Genomic DNA, 19,896 nt, shown 5'->3' on the forward strand with positions numbered 1-19,896 from the left:
AGGTATAGGAGGAGAGAACTACAACTCCCAGCATGTCCAGTTTGTTATTATGTGATATCAGAGGACATTACAGGAGGAGATATAAGAGGAGAGAACTACAACTCCCAGCATGTCCAGTCTGTTATTATGTGATATCGGAGGACATTACAGGAGGAGATATAAGAGGAGAGAACTACAACTCCCAGCATGTCCAGACTGTTATTATGTGATATCAGAGGACATTACAGGAGGAGATAAGATGAGAGAACTACAACTCCCAGCATTCCTCTGGCTCCGCCTCTTACACAATTGCTGACAACCTATAGAATCCATCCGTAACCCCGCCCCTGGCATAGCCCCGCCCATTATATAGGTCATTTCGTCTTTACACAGTTGAAAAGCCCCGCCCCTCACGTGATCATCTTTACAGGTCCGGTACTAACTCCCCTATGCTAAACTCCGCCCCCTCATATCACGTGATTATTTTGTCAGGTCTTTCATCCGACAATTCTACTTTACAGCTCACATGATAGTGACGTCATCACAGCTCCTTTGTCTACTTCTCCGCTGCATTACTGCATTCTCCGCCTCCCCCATTGTCTACTCGTCTGTACAGCTGAGCTCCGCTCCCTCATGTCACGTGATTTCTATCACATGATTGTGACGTCATCACAGGTCCTTCAGACAGAGTCCTATTACAGATACGTAGCAGGTCCTGGTCGGTGGAGGACTGGTAGTCACTGCTGTTGTGTTCTCTCTGTTATCAGTCAGTAGTAGATTTCCCATGATTCACAGCGGTGTATACAGAGGATATATATATATTACCTGCTACTAAGCTGCATTCTCCCCTGTCTTACATTATTAGTAGAAGAAGACGCGGCGTGTGACTGCAGTGTAAGGTAAGATGACGTCACACGCGTTATATGTGAGGAGAGAGGCTGCCGGTGACGTGTTATATGTGAGGAGAGAGGCTGCCGGTGACATGTTATATGTGAGGAGAGAGGCTGCCGGTGACATGTTATATGTGAGGAGAGAGGCTGCCGGTGACGTGTTATATGTGAGGAGAGAGGCTGCCGGTGACATGACACGTGTTATATGTGAGGAGAGAGGCTGCCGGTGACGTGTTATATGTGAGGAGAGAGGCTGCCGGTGACGTGTTATATGTGAGGAGAGAGGCTGCCGGTGACATGTTATATGTGAGGAGAGAGGCTGCCGGTGACACGTGTTACATGTGAGGAGAGAGGCCGCCGGTGACATGTTATATGTGAGGAGAGAGGCTGCCGGTGACGTGTTATATGTGAGGAGAGAGGCTGCCGGTGACGTGTTATATGTGAGGAGAGAGGCTGCCGGTGACGTGTTATATGTGAGGAGAGAGGCTGCCGGTGACGTGTTATATGTGAGGAGAGAGGCTGCCGGTGACATGTTATATGTGAGGAGAGAGGCTGCCGGTGACATGTTATATGTGAGGAGAGAGGCTGCCGGTGACGCGTTATATGTGAGGAGAGAGGCTGCCGGTGACGTGACACGTGTTATATGTGAGGAGAGAGGCTGCCGGTGACGTGTTATATGTGAGGAGAGAGGCTGCCGGTGACGTGACACGTGTTATATGTGAGGAGAGAGGCTGCCGGTGACGTGTTATATGTGAGGAGAGAGGCTGCCGGTGACGTGTTATATGTGAGGAGAGAGGCTGCCGGTGACATGTTATATGTGAGGAGAGAGGCTGCCGGTGACGTGTTATATGTGAGGAGAGAGGCTGCCGGTGACATGTTATATGTGAGGAGAGAGGCTGCCGGTGACATGTTATATGTGAGGAGAGAGGCTGCCGGTGACGTGTTATATGTGAGGAGAGAGGCCGCCGGTGACATGTTATATGTGAGGAGAGAGGCTGCCGGTGACATGTTATATGTGAGGAGAGAGGCCGCCGGTGACATGTTATATGTGAGGAGAGAGGCCGCCGGTGACATGTTATATGTGAGGAGAGAGGCTGCCGGTGACATGTTATATGTGAGGAGAGAGGCTGCCGGTGACATGTTATATGTGAGGAGAGAGGCTGCCGGTGACATGTTATATGTGAGGAGAGAGGCTGCCGGTGACGTGTTATATGTGAGGAGAGAGGCTGCCGGTGACGTGTTATATGTGAGGAGAGAGGCTGCCGGTGACATGTTATATGTGAGGAGAGAGGCTGCCGGTGACGTGTTACGTGTGAGGAGAGAGGCTGCCGGTGACATGACACGTGTTATATGTGAGGAGAGAGGCTGCCGGTGACATGTTATATGTGAGGAGAGAGGCTGCCGGTGACATGTTATATGTGAGGAGAGAGGCTGCCGGTGACGTGTTACGTGTGAGGAGAGAGGCTGCCGGTGACGTGATATATGTGAGCAGAGGCTGCCGGTGACGTGACACGTGTTATATGTGAGGAGAGAGGCTGCCGGTGACGTGTTATATGTGAGGAGAGAGGCTGCCGGTGACGTGTTATATGTGAGGAGAGAGGCTGCCGGTGACATGTTATATGTGAGGAGAGAGGCTGCCGGTGACGTGTTATATGTGAGGAGAGAGGCTGCCGGTGACGTGTTATATGTGAGGAGAGAGGCTGCCGGTGACATGTTATATGTGAGGAGAGAGGCTGCCGGTGACGTGTTATATGTGAGGAGAGAGGCTGCCGGTGACGTGTTATATGTGAGGAGAGAGGCTGCCGGTGACATGTTATATGTGAGGAGAGAGGCTGCCGGTGACGTGTTATATGTGAGGAGAGAGGCTGCCGGTGACATGTTATATGTGAGGAGAGAGGCTGCCGGTGACGTGTTATATGTGAGGAGAGAGGCTGCCGGTGACGTGTTATATGTGAGGAGAGAAGCTGCCGGTGACACGTGTTATATGTGAGGAGAGAGGCTGCCGGTGACGTGTTATATGTGAGGAGAGAGGCTGCCGGTGACGTGTTATATGTGAGGAGAGAGGCTGCCGGTGACGTGTTATATGTGAGGAGAGAGGCTGCCGGTGACGTGTTATATGTGAGGAGAGAGGCTGCCGGTGACGTGTTATATGTGAGGAGAGAGGCTGCCGGTGACGTGTTATATGTGAGGAGAGAGGCTGCCGGTGACGTGTTATATGTGAGGAGAGAGGCTGCCGGTGACATGACACGTGTTATATGTGAGGAGAGAGGCTGCCGGTGACGTGTTATATGTGAGGAGAGAGGCTGCCGGTGACGTGTTTTATGTGAGGAGAGAGGCTGCCGGTGACGTGTTATATGTGAGGAGAGAGGCTGCCGGTGACATGTTATATGTGAGGAGAGAGGCTGCCGGTGACGTGTTATATGTGAGGAGAGAGGCTGCCGGTGACGTGTTATATGTGAGGAGAGAGGCTGCCGGTGACGTGTTATATGTGAGGAGAGAGGCTGCCGGTGACGTGTTATATGTGAGGAGAGAGGCTGCCGGTGACGTGTTATATGTGAGGAGAGAGGCTGCCGGTGACGTGTTATATGTGAGGAGAGAGGCTGCCGCTGACGTGTTATATGTGAGGAGAGAGGCTGCCGGTGACATGTTATATGTGAGGAGAGGCTGCCGGTGACGTGTTATATGTGAGGAGAGAGGCTGCCGGTGACGTGTTATATGTGAGGAGAGAGGCTGCCGGTGACATGACACGTGTTATATGTGAGGAGAGAGGCTGCCGGTGACATGTTATATGTGAGGAGAGAGGCTGCCGGTGACGTGTTATATGTGAGGAGAGAGGCTGCCGGTGACGTGTTATATGTGAGGAGAGGCTGCCGGTGACGTGTTATATGTGAGGAGAGAGGCTGCCGGTGACATGACACGTGTTATATGTGAGGAGAGAGGCTGCCGGTGACGTGTTATATGTGAGGAGAGAGGCTGCCGGTGACATGTTATATGTGAGGAGAGAGGCTGCCGGTGATGTGTTATATGTGAGGAGAGGCTGCCGGTGACGTGTTATATGTGAGGAGAGAGGCTGCCGGTGACATGACACGTGTTATATGTGAGGAGAGAGGCTGCCGGTGACGTGTTATATGTGAGGAGAGAGGCTGCCGGTGACGTGTTATATGTGAGGAGAGAGGCTGCCGGTGACGTGTTATATGTGAGGAGAGAGGCTGCCGGTGACGTGTTATATGTGAGGAGAGAGGCTGCCGGTGACGTGTTATATGTGAGGAGAGAGGCTGCCGGTGACATGACACGTGTTATATGTGAGGAGAGAGGCTGCCGGTGACGTGTTATATGTGAGGAGAGAGGCTGCCGGTGACATGTTATATGTGAGGTGAGAGGCTGCCGGTGATGTGTTATATGTGAGGAGAGGCTGCCGGTGACGTGTTATATGTGAGGAGAGAGGCTGCCGGTGACATGACACGTGTTATATGTGAGGAGAGAGGCTGCCGGTGACGTGTTATATGTGAGGAGAGAGGCTGCCGGTGACATGTTATATGTGAGGAGAGAGGCTGCCGGTGACGTGTTATATGTGAGGAGAGAGGCTGCCGGTGACGTGTTATATGTGAGGAGAGAGGCTGCCGGTGACATGTTATATGTGAGGAGAGTGGCTGCCGGTGACGTGTTATATGTGAGGAGAGAGGCTGCCGGTGACATGTTATATGTGAGGAGAGAGGCTGCCGGTGACATGTTATATGTGAGGAGAGAGGCTGCCGGTGACGTGTTATATGTGAGGAGAGAGGCTGCCGGTGACGTGTTATATGTGAGGAGAGAGGCTGCCGGTGACATGTTATATGTGAGGAGAGAGGCTGCCGGTGATGTGTTATATGTGAGGAGAGGCTGCCGGTGACGTGTTATATGTGAGGAGAGAGGCTGCCGGTGACATGACACGTGTTATATGTGAGGAGAGAGGCTGCCGGTGACGTGTTATATGTGAGGAGAGAGGCTGCCGGTGACGTGTTATATGTGAGGAGAGAGGCTGCCGGTGACGTGTTATATGTGAGGAGAGAGGCTGCCGGTGACGTGTTATATGTGAGGAGAGAGGCTGCCGGTGACGTGTTATATGTGAGGAGAGAGGCTGCCGGTGACATGTGAGGAGAGAGGCTGCCGGTGACATGTTATATGTGAGGAGAGAGGCTGCCGGTGACGTGACACGTGTTATATGTGAGGAGAGAGGCTGCCGGTGACATGTTATATGTGAGGAGAGAGGCTGCCGGTGACCGTGTTATATGTGAGGAGAGAGGCTGCCGGTGACCGTGTTATATGTGAGGAGAGAGGCTGCCGGTGACATGTTATATGTGAGGAGAGAGGCTGCCGGTGACATGTTATATGTGAGGAGAGACGCTGCCGGTGACGTGTTATATGTGAGGAGAGAGGCTGCCGGTGACATGACACGTATTATATGTGAGGAGAGAGGCTGCCGGTTATATGTGAGGAGAGAGGCTGCCGGTGACATGTTATATGTGAGGAGAGAGGCTGCCGGTGACCGTGTTATATGTGAGGAGAGAGGCTGCGGGTGACGCGTTATATGTGAGGAGAGAGGCTGCCGGTGACGTGTTATATGTGAGGAGAGAGGCTGCCGGTGACATGTTATATGTGAGGAGAGAGGCTGCCGGTGACGTGTTATATGTGAGGAGAGAGGCTGCCGGTGACATGTTATATGTGAGGAGAGAGGCTGTCGGTGACGTGTTATATGTGAGGAGAGAGGCTGCCGGTGACGTGTTATATGTGAGGAGAGAGGCTGCCGGTGACGTGTTATATGTGAGGAGAGAGGCTGCCGGTGACGTGTTATATGTGAGGAGAGAGGCTGCCGGTGACGTGTTATATGTGAGGAGAGAGGCTGCCGGTGACGTGTTATATGTGAGGAGAGAGGCTGCCGGTGACGTGTTATATGTGAGGAGAGAGGCTGCCGGTGACGTGTTATATGTGAGGAGAGAGGCTGCCGGTGACATGACACGTGTTATATGTGAGGAGAGAGGCTGCCGGTGACGTGTTATATGTGAGGAGAGAGGCTGCCGGTGACGTGTTTTATGTGAGGAGAGAGGCTGCCGGTGACGTGTTATATGTGAGGAGAGAGGCTGCCGGTCACATGTTATATGTGAGGAGAGAGGCTGCCGGTGACATGTTATATGTGAGGAGAGAGGCTGCCGGTGACATGTTATATGTGAGGAGAGAGGCTGCCGGTGACGTGTTATATGTGAGGAGAGAGGCTGCCGGTGACGTGTTATATGTGAGGAGAGAGGATGCCGGTGACATGTTATATGTGAGGAGAGAAGCTGCCGGTGACACGTGTTATATGTGAGGAGAGAGGCTGCCGGTGACGTGTTATATGTGAGGAGAGAGGCTGCCGGTGACGTGTTATATGTGAGGAGAGAGGCTGCCGGTGACATGACACGTGTTATATGTGAGGAGAGAGGCTGCCGGTGACGTGTTATATGTGAGGAGAGAGGCTGCCGGTGACGTGTTTTATGTGAGGAGAGAGGCTGCCGGTGACGTGTTATATGTGAGGAGAGAGGCTGCCGGTGACGTGTTATATGTGAGGAGAGAGGCTGCCGGTGACATGTTATATGTGAGGAGAGAGGCTGCCGGTGACATGTTATATGTGAGGAGAGAGGCTGCCGGTCACATGTTATATGTGAGGAGAGAGGCTGCCGGTGACATGTTATATGTGAGGAGAGAGGCTGCCGGTGACGTGTTATATGTGAGGAGAGAGGCTGCCGGTGACGTGTTATATGTGAGGAGAGAGGATGCCGGTGACGTGTTATATGTGAGGAGAGAGGATGCCGGTGACATGTTATATGTGAGGAGAGAAGCTGCCGGTGACACGTGTTATATGTGAGGAGAGAGGCTGCCGGTGACGTGTTATATGTGAGGAGAGAGGCTGCCGGTGACGTGTTATATGTGAGGAGAGAGGCTGCCGGTGACGTGTTATATGTGAGGAGAGAGGCTGCCGGTGACGTGTTATATGTGAGGAGAGAGGCTGCCGGTGACGTGTTATATGTGAGGAGAGAGGCTGCCGGTGACGTGTTATATGTGAGGAGAGAGGCTGCCGGTGACGTGTTATATGTGAGGAGAGAGGCTGCCGGTGACGTGTTATATGTGAGGAGAGAGGCTGCCGGTGACATGACACGTGTTATATGTGAGGAGAGAGGCTGCCGGTGACGTGTTATATGTGAGGAGAGAGGCTGCCGGTGACGTGTTATATGTGAGGAGAGAGGCTGCCGGTGACGTGTTATATGTGAGGAGAGAGGCTGCCGGTGACGTGTTATATGTGAGGAGAGAGGCTGCCGGTGACGTGTTATATGTGAGGAGAGAGGCTGCCGGTGACATGTTATATGTGAGGAGAGAGGCTGTCGGTGACGTGTTATATGTGAGGAGAGAGGCTGCCGGTGACGTGTTATATGTGAGGAGAGAGGCTGCCGGTGACGTGTTATATGTGAGGAGAGAGGCTGCCGGTGACGTGTTATATGTGAGGAGAGAGGCTGCCGGTGACATGTTATATGTGAGGAGAGAGGCTGCCGGTGACATGTTATATGTGAGGAGAGAGGCTGCCGGTGACATGTTATATGTGAGGAGAGAGGCTGCCGGTGACATGTTATATGTGAGGAGAGGCTGCCTGTGACATGTTATATGTGAGGAGAGAGGCTGCCGGTGACGTGTTATATGTGAGGAGAGAGGCTGCCGGTGACGTGTTATATGTGAGGAGAGAAGCTGCCGGTGACGTGTTATATGTGAGGAGAGAGGCTGCCGGTGACATGTTATATGTGAGGAGAGAGGCTGCCGGTGACGTGTTATATGTGAGGAGAGAGGCTGCCGGTGACATGACACGCGTTATATTTGAGGAGAGAGGCTGCCGGTGACGTGTTATATGTGAGGAGAGAGGCTGCCGGTGACGTGTTATATGTGAGGAGAGAGGCTGCCGGTGACATGTTATATGTGAGGAGAGAGGCTGCCGGTGACATGACACGTGTTATATGTGAGGAGAGAGGCTGCCGGTGACGTGTTATATGTGAGGAGAGAGGCTGCCGGTGACGTGTTATATGTGAGGAGAGAGGCTGCCGGTGACGTGTTATATGTGAGGAGAGAGGCTGCCGGTGACGTGTTATATGTGAGGAGAGAGGCTGCCGGTGACGTGTTATATGTGAGGAGAGAGGCTGCCGGTGACGTGTTATATGTGAGGAGAGAGGCTGCCGGTGACGTGTTATATGTGAGGAGAGAGGCTGCCGGTGACGTGTTATATGTGAGGAGAGAGGCTGCCGGTGACGTGTTATATGTGAGGAGAGAGGCTGCCGGTGACATGACACGCGTTATATTTGAGGAGAGAGGCTGCCGGTGACGTGTTATATGTGAGGAGAGAGGCTGCCGGTGACGTGTTATATGTGAGGAGAGAGGCTGCCGGTGACATGTTATATGTGAGGAGAGAGGCTGCCGGTGACATGACACGTGTTATATGTGAGGAGAGAGGCTGCCGGTGACGTGTTATATGTGAGGAGAGAGGCTGCCGGTGACGTGTTATATGTGAGGAGAGAGGCTGCCGGTGACGTGTTATATGTGAGGAGAGAGGCTGCCGGTGACGTGTTATATGTGAGGAGAGAGGCTGCCGGTGACGTGTTATATGTGAGGAGAGAGGCTGCCGGTGACGTGTTATATGTGAGGAGAGAGGCTGCCGGTGACGTGTTATATGTGAGGAGAGAGGCTGCCGGTGACATGACACGTGTTATATGTGAGGAGAGAGGCTGCCGGTGACGTGTTATATGTGAGGAGAGAGGCTGCCGGTGACGTGTTTTATGTGAGGAGAGAGGCTGCCGGTGACGTGTTATATGTGAGGAGAGAGGCTGCCGGTGACATGTTATATGTGAGGAGAGAGGCTGCCGGTGACATGTTATATGTGAGGAGAGAGGCTGCCGGTGACATGTTATATGTGAGGAGAGAGGCTGCCGGTCACATGTTATATGTGAGGAGAGAGGCTGCCGGTGACATGTTATATGTGAGGAGAGAGGCTGCCGGTGACGTGTTATATGTGAGGAGAGAGGCTGCCGGTGACGTGTTATATGTGAGGAGAGAGGCTGCCGGTGACGTGTTATATGTGAGGAGAGAGGCTGCCGGTGACGTGTTATATGTGAGGAGAGAGGCTGCCGGTGACGTGTTATATGTGAGGAGAGAGGCTGCCGGTGACGTGTTATATGTGAGGAGAGAGGCTGCCGGTGACGTGTTATATGTGAGGAGAGAGGCTGCCGGTGACGTGTTATATGTGAGGAGAGAGGCTGCCGGTGACGTGTTATATGTGAGGAGAGAGGCTGCCGGTGACACGTTATATGTGAGGAGAGAGGCTGCCGGTGACGTGTTATTTGTGAGGAGAGAGGCTGCCGGTGACGTGTTATATGTGAGGAGAGAGGCTGCCGGTGACGTGTTATATGTGAGGAGAGAGGCTGCCGGTGACGTGACACGTGTTATATGTGAGGAGAGAGGCTGCCGGTGTTATGTTATATGTGAGGAGAGAGGCTGCCGGTGTTATGTTATATGTGAGGAGAGAGGCTGCCGGTGACGTGTTATATGTGAGGAGAGAGGCTGCCGGTGACGTGTTATATGTGAGGAGAGAGGCTGCCGGTGACATGTTATATGTGAGGAGAGAGGCTGCCGGTGACATGTTATATGTGAGGAGAGAGGCCGCCGGTGACGTGTTATATGTGAGGAGAGAGGCTGCCGGTGACGTGTTATATGTGAGGAGAGAGGCTGCCGGTGACATGTTATATGTGAGGAGAGAGGCTGCCGGTGACATGACACGTATTATATGTGAGGAGAGAGGCTGCCGGTGACGTGTTATATGTGAGGAGAGAGGTTGCCGGTGACGTGTTATATGTGAGGAGAGAGGCTGCCGGGGACATGTTATATGTGAGGAGAGAGGCTGCCGGTGACATGACACGTATTATATGTGAGGAGAGAGGCTGCCGGTGACGTGTTATATGTGAGGAGAGAGGTTGCCGGTGACGTGTTATATGTGAGGAGAGAGGCTGCCGGTGACATGTTATATGTGAGGAGAGAGGCTGCCGGTGACGTGTTATATGTGAGGAGAGAGGCTGCCGGTGACATGTTATATGTGAGGAGAGAGGCTGCCGGTGACATGACACGTATTATATGTGAGGAGAGAGGCTGCCGGTGACGTGTTATGTGTGAGGAGAGAGGCTGCCGGGGACATGTTATATGTGAGGAGAGAGGCTGCCGGTGACGTGTTATATGTGAGGAGAGAGGCTGCCGGTGACGTGACACGTGTTATATGTGAGGAGAGAGGCTGCCGGTGACATGTTATATGTGAGGAGAGAGGCTGCCGGTGACGTGTTATATGTGAGGAGAGAGGCTGCCGGTGTTGTGTTATATGTGAGGAGAGAGGCTGCCGGTGTTATGTTATATGTGAGGAGAGAGGCTGCCGGTGACGTGTTATATGTGAGGAGAGAGGCTGCCGGTGACATGTTATATGTGAGGAGAGAGGCTGCCGGTGACATGTTATATGTGAGGAGAGAGGCTGCCGGTGACATGTTATATGTGAGGAGAGAGGCTGCCGGTGACATGTTATATGTGAGGAGAGAGGCCGCCGGTGACGTGTTATATGTGAGGAGAGAGGCTGCCGGTGACATGACACGTATTATATGTGAGGAGAGAGGCTGCCGGTGACATGACACGTATTATATGTGAGGAGAGAGGCTGCCTGTGACGTGTTATATGTGAGGAGAGAGGTTGCCGGTGACGTGTTATATGTGAGCAGAGAGGCTGCCGGTGACATGACACGTATTATATGTGAGGAGAGAGGCTGCCGGTGATTGTTATATGTGAGGAGAGAGGTTGCCGGTGACGTGTTATATGTGAGGAGAGAGGCTGCCGGGGACATGTTATATGTGAGGAGAGAGGCTGCCGGTGACGTGTTATATGTGAGGAGAGAGGCTGCCGGTGACGTGTTATATGTGAGGAGAGAGGCTGCCGGTGACGTGTTATATGTGAGGAGAGAGGCTGCCGGTGACATGTTATATGTGAGGAGAGAGGCTGCCGGTGACATGACACGTATTATATGTGAGGAGAGAGGCTGCCGGTGACGTGTTATGTGTGAGGAGAGAGGCTGCCGGGGACATGACTCGTGTTGTATGGTCGATACAGAAATCCTGGGATGAAACACATCGCCAGGAGAAGCACAAACATCATTGCTCACTAGTGGGTCTTTTTCGTATTTGTCGCTGTTTTCGATGTTGCAGGGACTTTTTTTCGGAATGGACATAGAAGTCGTCGTCCCCCCCCCCCCCCCCGTACAGAACGTGTGTCGTCCAGGAACTGCTGATGGGTGACACATAGATCTCCATACACTCAAGTAGAGAGAGCGCGCGTCACCGAGCCCGATCCACACTGCTGCTAAGCAACCGCCCCAGTCTTATATATATATAGAGATAAATAACAGGTGAGGGACACATGGAAAACCAGAATAAAGCACATGGGAGAGTTTTGTTTAGGCTGGAGTGTCCCTTTAACAGTATATTCCATAAATGTCTGGTAGATGCGGGTCCCTCCTATGGGTCCCCTCTATGTAGAGAAGAGGGGTCCCCTGACCTACCTGGTGAGGTGGTCGCTATGTCTAGGAGAAGAATGAATGTAGAGTGGGCCGCGTAGAAGTGAATAGTCGGACATGTGTGACCACCTATTTATTCATTCTCTGCCTGGATCAGTCACCAGCAGCCCCCCCTCGTCCACGTAGGTACGGGTCCCCCCTCGTCCACGTAGGTACGGGTCCCCCCTCGTCCACGTAGGTACGGGTCCCCCCTCGTCCACGTAGGTACGGGTCCCCCCTCGTCCACGTAGGTACGGGTCCCCCCCTCGTCCACCTAGGTACGGGTCCCCCCCTCGTCCACGTAGCTACGGGTTCCCCCCTGTCCACATAGGTACATTCACCCCTCTATTACCCGGGCCTCTCATCAATCAGACATTTATGATATATCCTGTAGATAACTGTCGGTCCCGATCATGCCCCTTTATTCCATATGGTGGAGGCTCGGAGAACCGGTTCCTCTCAATAAGTGAGGTTCTGTATTTCCCACATGACGTCGTCCCCTGTATAATTCTTTCCTCTTCTCATAAAGTCGCCTGCAGTACTACAACCTCCAGTGGATCCATGTTCTCATCCAGAACGTTCCTTCTCCTGAATGACCCACCAACGATGGACAAGGACAGCAATGAGATGACCACAAGAATATTAAACTTCACCCTGGAGATCATCTACCTGCTGAGCGGAGAGGTAAACGTTTCTATATTTCTATGTTCTTTATTGTATTATGTAACAAGTCACACATAAGAGGAAGAAGCCGGTGTCCTGTATACCATCTACGAGACCTTCCAAGTGACGGGAAGAAGTGAAGATCAGCCAGCAATATGGTCCGTTATGTGTCATGGTAATAGTAATGTAGAGTAATGAGAATAGTAAGGAGTCACATTGTAACCAGGAGGAGAAGGACCACAGGGACCAGGAGGAGGACCACAGGGACCAGGAGGAGGAGGAGGACCACAGGGACCAGGAGGAGGACCACAGGGACCAGGAGGAGGACCACAGGGACCAGGAGGAGGACCACAGGGACCAGGAGGAGGACCACAGGGACCAGGAGGAGGAGGACCACAGGGACCAGGAGGAGGACCACCACAGGGACCAGGAGGAGGACCACCACAGGGACCAGGAGGAGGACCACCACAGGGACCAGGAGGAGGACCACCACAGGGACCAGGAGGAGGACCACCACAGGGACCAGGAGGAGGACCACCACAGGGACCAGGAGGAGGACCACCACAGGGACCAGGAGGACCACCACAGGGACCAGGAGGACCACCACAGGGACCAGGAGGACCACCACAGGGACCAGGAGGAGGAGGACCACCACAGGGACCAGGAGGAGAAGGACCAGAGGAACCAGGAGGAGAATCACATTGCTGGAGTCTGTCCTGGAGATGAGGATTTCTACCTCTAGTCTGACCTCTATATAGAAACATAGAAGATGACGGCAGGAGGAGAATCACATGGCCGGAGTCTGTCCTGGAGATGAGGATTTCTACCACTAGTCTGACCTCTATATAGAAACATAGAAGATGACGGCAGGAGGAGAATCACATGGCCGGAGTCTGTCCTGGAGATGAGGATTTCTACCACTAGTCTGACCTCTATATAGAAACATAGAAGATGACGGCAGGAGGAGAATCACATGGCCGGAGTCTGTCCTGGAGATGAGGATTTCTACCACTAGTCTGACCTCTATATAGAAACATAGAAGATGACGGCAGGAACCAGGAGAATCACATGGCCGGAGTCTGTCCTGGAGACGAGGATTTCTACCACTAGTCTGACCTCTATATAGAAACATAGAAGATGACGGCAGGAGAATCACATGGCCGGAGTCTGTCCTGGAGACGAGGATTTCTACCACCAGTCTGACATCTATATAGAAACATAGAAGATGACGGCAGGAGGAGAATCACATGGACCTGGAGTCTGTCCTGGAGATGAGGATTTCTACCACTAGTCTGACATCTATATAGAAACATAGAAGATGACGGCAGGAGAATCACATGGCCGGAGTCTGTCCTGGAGATGAGGATTTCTACCACTAGTCTGACCTCTATATAGAAACATAGAAGATGGCGGCAGGAGGAGAATCACATTGCTGGAGTCTGTCCTGGAGATGAGGATTTCTACCACTAGTCTGACCTCTATATAGAAACATAGAAGATGACGCAGGAGGAGAATCACATGGCCGGAGTCTGTCCTGGAGACGAGGATTTCTTCCACTAGTCTGACATCTATATAGAAACATAGAAGATGACGGCGGGAGGAGAATCACATGGCCAGAGTCTGTCCTGGGGATGAGGATTTCTACCACTAGTCTGACCTCTATATAGAAACATAGAAGATGGCGGCAGGAGAATCACATGGCCGGAGTCTGTCTTGGAGATGAGGATTTCTGCCACTAGTCTGACATCTGTATAGAAGATGACGGCAGGAGGAGAATCACATGGCCGGAGTCTGTCCTGGAGACGAGGATTTCTACCACTAGTCTGACCTCTATATAGAAACATAGAAGATGACGGCAGGAACCAGGAGAATCACATGGCCGGAGTCTGTCCTGGAGATGAGGATTTCTACCACTAGTCTGACATCTATATAGAAACATAGAAGATGACGGCAGGAGGAGAATCACATGGCCGGAGTCTGTCCTGGAGATGAGGATTTCTACCACTAGTCTGACATCTATATAGATACATAGAAGATGACGGCGGGAGGAGAATCACATGGCCAGAGTCTGTCCTGGGGATGAGGATTTCTACCACTAGTCTGACCTCTATATAGAAACATAGAAGATGGCGGCAGGAGAATCACATGGCCGGAGTCTGTCCTGGAGATGAGGATTTCTGCCACTAGTCTGACCTCTATATAGAAACATAGAAGATGACGGCAGGAGGATAATCACATGGCCGGAGTCTGTCCTGGAGACGAGGATTTCTACCACTAGTCTGACATCTATATAGAAACATAGAAGATGACGGCAGGAGGAGAATCACATGGCCGGAGTCTGTCCTGGAGACGAGGATTTCTACCACTAGTCTGACCTCTATATAGAAACATAGAAGATGACGGCAGGAGGAGAATCACATGGCCGGAGTCTGTCCTGAAGATGAGGATTTCTACCACTAGTCTGACCTCTATATAGAAACATAGAAGATGACGGCAGGAGGAGAATCACATGGCCGGAGTCTGTCCTGGAGACGAGGATTTCTACCACTAGTCTGACCTCTATATAGAAACATAGAAGATGACGGCAGGAGGAGAATCACATGGCCGGAGTCTGTCCTGGAGATGAGGATTTCTACCACTAGTCTGACCTCTATATAGAAACATAGAAGATGACGGCAGGAGGAGAATCACATGGCCGGAGTCTGTCCTGGAGACGAGGATTTCTACCACTAGTCTGACATCTATATAGAAACATAGAAGATGACGGCAGGAGGAGAATCACATGGCTGGAGTCTGTCCTGGAGATGAGGATTTCTACCACTAGTCTGACCTCTATATAGAAACATAGAAGATGACGGCAGGAGGAGAATCACATGGCCGGAGTCTGTCCTGGAGATCAGGATTTCTACCACTAGTCTGACATCTATATAGAAACATAGAAGATGACGCCAGGAGGAGAATCACATGGCCGGAGTCTGTCCTGGAGATGAGGATTTCTACCACTAGTCTGACATCTATATAGAAACATAGAAGATGACGGCAGGAGGAGAATCACATGGCCGGAGTCTGTCCTGGAGATGAGGATTTCTACCACTAGTCTGACATCTATATAGAAACATAGAAGATGACGGCAGGAGGAGAATCACATGGCCGGAGTCTGTCCTGGAGATCAGGATTTCTACCACTAGTCTGACATCTATATAGAAACATAGAAGATGACGCCAGGAGGAGAATCACATGGCCGGAGTCTGTCCTGGAGATGAGGATTTCTACCACTAGTCTGACATCTATATAGAAACATAGAAGATGACGGCAGGAGGAGAATCACATGGCCGGAGTCTGTCCTGGAGATGAGGATTTCTACCACTAGTCTGACATCTATATAGAAACATAGAAGATGACGGCAGGAGGAGAATCACATGGCTGGAGTCTGTCCTGGAGATGAGGATTTCTACCACTAGTCTGACCTCTATATAGAAACATAGAAGATGACGGCAGGAGGAGAACACATGGTCCATCTAGTTGACATTTATATTATTTCCTTCTTACACACTACCGTTCAAAAGTTTAGGGTCACTTAGAAATGTCCCTTATTTTTGAAAGAAAAGCCCAGTTTTTTTTAATGAAGATAATATTAAATTAATCAGAAATCCACTCTATACATTGTTAATGTGGTAAATGACTATTCTAGCTGCAAACGTCTGGTTTTTAACCCCTTAAGGACTGAACCTGTTTTGGCCTTAAGGACCCAGCCTATTTTTGCAAATCTGACGTGTCACTTTATGTGGTAATAACTCCAGAATGCTTTTGCCTATCCAAGCGATTCTGAGAATGTTTTCTTGTGACATGTTGTACTTTATGATACTGAAAAAATTTTGTCGTTAAATTCAATATTTATTTGTAAAAAACACCAAAATGTAGAGAAAATTTGCAAAAATCTGCATTTTTCTAAATTGTAATGTATCCGCTTGTAAAACAGATAGTAATACCACACACAATAGTTACTAGTTCACATTTCCCATATGTCTACTTTATGTTTGCATCGTTTTTTGAACGTGCTTTTATTTTTCTAGGCCGTTACAAGGTTTAGAACTTTAGCTGCAGTTTCTCGCATTTTCAAGAAAATTTCAAAAGGCTATTTTTTCAGTGACCAGTTCAGTTCTGAAGTGGCTTTGAGGGCCTTATATATTAGAAACCCCCTATAAAACACCCCATTTTAAAAACTGCACCCCTCAAAGTATTCAAAACCACATTCAGAAATTATTTTAACCCTTTAGGCGTTTCACAGGAAATAAAGCAAAGTAGAGGTGAAATTTACAAATTTCAATTTTTTTTACGAAATTCATTTGTAATACAGTTTTTTCTGTAACACAGAAGGTTTTACCAGAGAAATGCAACTCAATATTTATTGCCCAGATTCTGCAATTTTTAGAAATATCCCACATGTGGCCCTAGTGTGGTAATGGACTGAAGCACCGGCCTCAGAAGCAAAGGAGCATCTGGTGGATTTTGGGGCCTCTATTTTATTAGAATATATTTTAGGCACCATGTCAGGTTTGAAGAGGTGTTGAGGTGCCAAAACAGTGGAAACCCCCGAAAAGTGACCCCATTTTGGAAACTACACCCCTCAAGGAATTTTTTAAGAGGTATAGTTAGCATTATTAGCCCACAGTTTTTTTGCTAAATTTATTGGAACTGGTCTGTGAAAATGAAAATCTACTTTTTTTCTGAAAAAACATACGATGTTTTAGATTTTACAAGGAATAAAGGAGAAAAAGCACCCCAACATTTGTAAAGCAATGTCTCCCGATTACGGCAATACCCCATATGTGGTAATAAACTGCTGTTTGAACCCACGGCAGGGCTCAGAAGGGAACGAGGGCCATTTGGATTTTGGAGCGCAGATTTTGCTGCATTGGTTTTCGGTGCCATGTCGTGTTTGCAAAGCCCTGGAGGGACCATAACAGTGGAAACTCCCCAAAGTGACCCCATTTTGGAAACTACACCACTCAAGGAATTTTTCTAGGGGTATAGTGTGCATTTTGACCCTACACGGTTTTTGCTGAATTCATGGGAATTTATGCCGTAAAATTGAAAATCTAAATTTTTTCTAATAAAATGTAGTTTTAGCTTAGATTTTTTAATTTTTACAACAGATAAAGGAGAAAAAACACCCCAATATTTGTAAAGCAAACTCTTCTGAGCACAGCAAAACCCCATATGTGGTAATAAACTGCTGTTTGGACACATGGCGGAAGTTAGAAAGGACGGAGCGCCATTTGACTTTTGGAGCTCAAGTTTTGCTGGAATGGTTTGCGGCCCCATGTTACATTTGCAAAGCCACTGAGGGGCCAAAATAGTGCAAACCCGGCAAAAGTGACCCCATTTGGGAAACTATACCCCTCGTGGAATTTATCTAGCGGTATAGTGAGAATTTTGACCCCACAGTTTTTTTGCTGAATTATTGGGATTATGCAGTGAAAATAAAATCTACATTCTTTCCACTAAAATGTTGAATTGTTTTCATTTTCACAAGGAATAAAGGAGAAAAAGCGCCCCAACAATTGTAAAGCAATTTCTGCCGAGTACGGCAATACCCCATATGTGGTTATAAACTGCTGCTTGGATACACCGCAGGGCTCAGAATGGTAGGAGTGCTACTTGGCATGTAGATTTTGGTTGATTGTTTTTTGGGCGCCATGTCGCATTTGCAGAGCCCCTGAGGTACCCGTACAGTAGAAACCCCTGAGAAGTGACTCCATTTTGGAAACTTTACCCCTCAGGGTAATCATCTAGGGGTGTACTGAGCATTTTGATCCCACAGGTGTTTCATAGATTGTATTAGAATGAGGCAGTAAAAATGAAAAATTATTTTTTTTCCCACAAATATGTAGTTTTGCACCCAATTTTTTTTCCCACAAGGGGTAATAGGAGAAAAAACAACACATAATTTATTACCCAATTTCTCCCGAGTACGGCAATACCCCATGTGTGGCCCTAAACTGCTGTTTGGGCACATGGCAGAGCTCAAAATGGAAGGAGTGCCATGTGGCTTTTAGAGCACCGATTTTGCTGGACTGGTGTAGGGGTGCCATGTCGCATTTGCAGAGCATTCTTAGGTACCAGAGTAGAGTGTAAAACCATGAGAAGTGACCCCATTTTGTAAACTACACCCCTCAAGGCATCTATCATTTGCCTGGACATATGACAGAGCTTAGGTGTGACAGGCGCATGTGAGACCTATTTTGGTGATTTTTGCAGCATTAGCCCACAACGGCAGGGCTCTGAGGTCAAATAGTAAAACAAACCCCCAAGTAGTGACCCCCATTTTGGAAACTGCACCCCTCAAGGCATTTTGACCACACAGGTTTTTTTTTTCTATTAGAAATGAATGCTCAGTGGATGGTGCAACGTGAAAATTGCAAATTTCCACAGGTATGTGCCATTTTAGTGCACAATATTTTGTGCCCAGTTCGTGCCACTGAAGACAAATACCTCAAACTGTTAAGCGGGTTCTCCCGGGTATGGCGATGCCATATATGTGGACGTACACTGCTGCTTGGGCGCGCTGCAGGGCGCGCCATTTGGCTTTTGGAGCGTGGATTTTGCTCGCTAGTTGATTTGTTTGGGGTTTTGCTGGTATTTCAGTTATGATGTGGGGGCGTATGTAAGCTGTGCGGAGAACATCAGGGGTATAATAAGAGAGTATAATAATGGGGTAAATAAATAATTATCCACAGATGTGGGGCCGGTGTCGCACTGATATATGGCGCCCGATATTATCCGCTTTTGGACACTTTGCACATTTTGCATCGCCATATTCTGAGAGCCAAAACGTCTTTATTTTTTCTCCACCGGAGCCGTGTGAGGGCTTATTTGTTGCGGGACAATCTGTAGATTTCATTGGCACAGTTTTGGGGTACATGCGATTTTTTGATCACTTTGTATTTCATTTTTTTGGCAAGCAAGGTGACCAAAAACCTGCAATTCTGATGTTTTTTATTATTTATTTTTTTACGGCGTTCGCCATGCGCTATGAATGACAATTTTACGCTATTCTGCGGGTCGGTACGATTACGGCGATACCAGATGTATATAGTGTTTCTTATGTTTTGCAGCGTCTGCACGATAAAATCACTTTTGTTTCAAATAATTTATTTTTGGTGTCACCATTTTCTGAGAGCCATAACTTTTTTATTTTTCCGTCAAAAAAGCTGCGGGAGGGCTTGTTTTTTGCGGGACGGGCTGCGTTTTTTAATGGTATAATTTTGGGGTACATGCAACTTTTAGATCCCTTTTTTTTATTCTGTTTTGCAAGGGGTAGTGACTAACAAACAGCGATTCTGGAATAGTTTTTTATTAAAATTTTTTACGGTGTTCACCGTACGGGTAAAATAGCGTGATATTTTTATAGTTTGGGTCGTTACGGACGCGGGGATACCACATATGTGTACTTTTTTTTTTCATGTTTTTTTGTTTTTCCTATAATAAAAGACTTATTATAGGAAAAAAGGCTGTTATAGTGTTTTTTAACATGAAACTTATTTTTTTTTACTTTTTTACAACATTTTTATTAACTTGTTTTAACTTTTTTTTTTTTGTCCCACTAGGGAACTTGAAGGCATGAAGCCCTGATCGCTATTCTAATACACTGCACTACCTACATAGTGCAGTGTATTAGAGCTGTCAGCTATTCACTGACAGCAAGCCTATTAGGCTTCGCCTCCCGGCGGGGCC

At 49.2% G+C, this 19,896-nt stretch overlaps 1 protein-coding gene across 1 annotated transcript in view; it reads left to right on the plus strand.

Moving 5' to 3' along the window:
- Positions 1-586: 586 nt before the first annotated feature.
- LOC142664824 (uncharacterized) overlaps positions 587-19,896 on the plus strand; it is a 41,862-nt gene continuing 22,552 nt past the window's right edge. Inside the window, exons 1-2 of the mRNA XM_075844180.1 lie at positions 587-878; positions 12,026-12,180. Of these exons, the coding sequence (XP_075700295.1) occupies positions 12,058-12,180 (123 nt within the window). The 5' untranslated portion in view covers positions 587-878; positions 12,026-12,057. The remainder of the gene's footprint in view (positions 879-12,025; positions 12,181-19,896) is intronic.

Source organism: Rhinoderma darwinii, chromosome 1, assembly GCF_050947455.1.
Source record: "Rhinoderma darwinii isolate aRhiDar2 chromosome 1, aRhiDar2.hap1, whole genome shotgun sequence".
Classification (NCBI taxonomy): domain Eukaryota; kingdom Metazoa; phylum Chordata; class Amphibia; order Anura; family Rhinodermatidae; genus Rhinoderma; species Rhinoderma darwinii.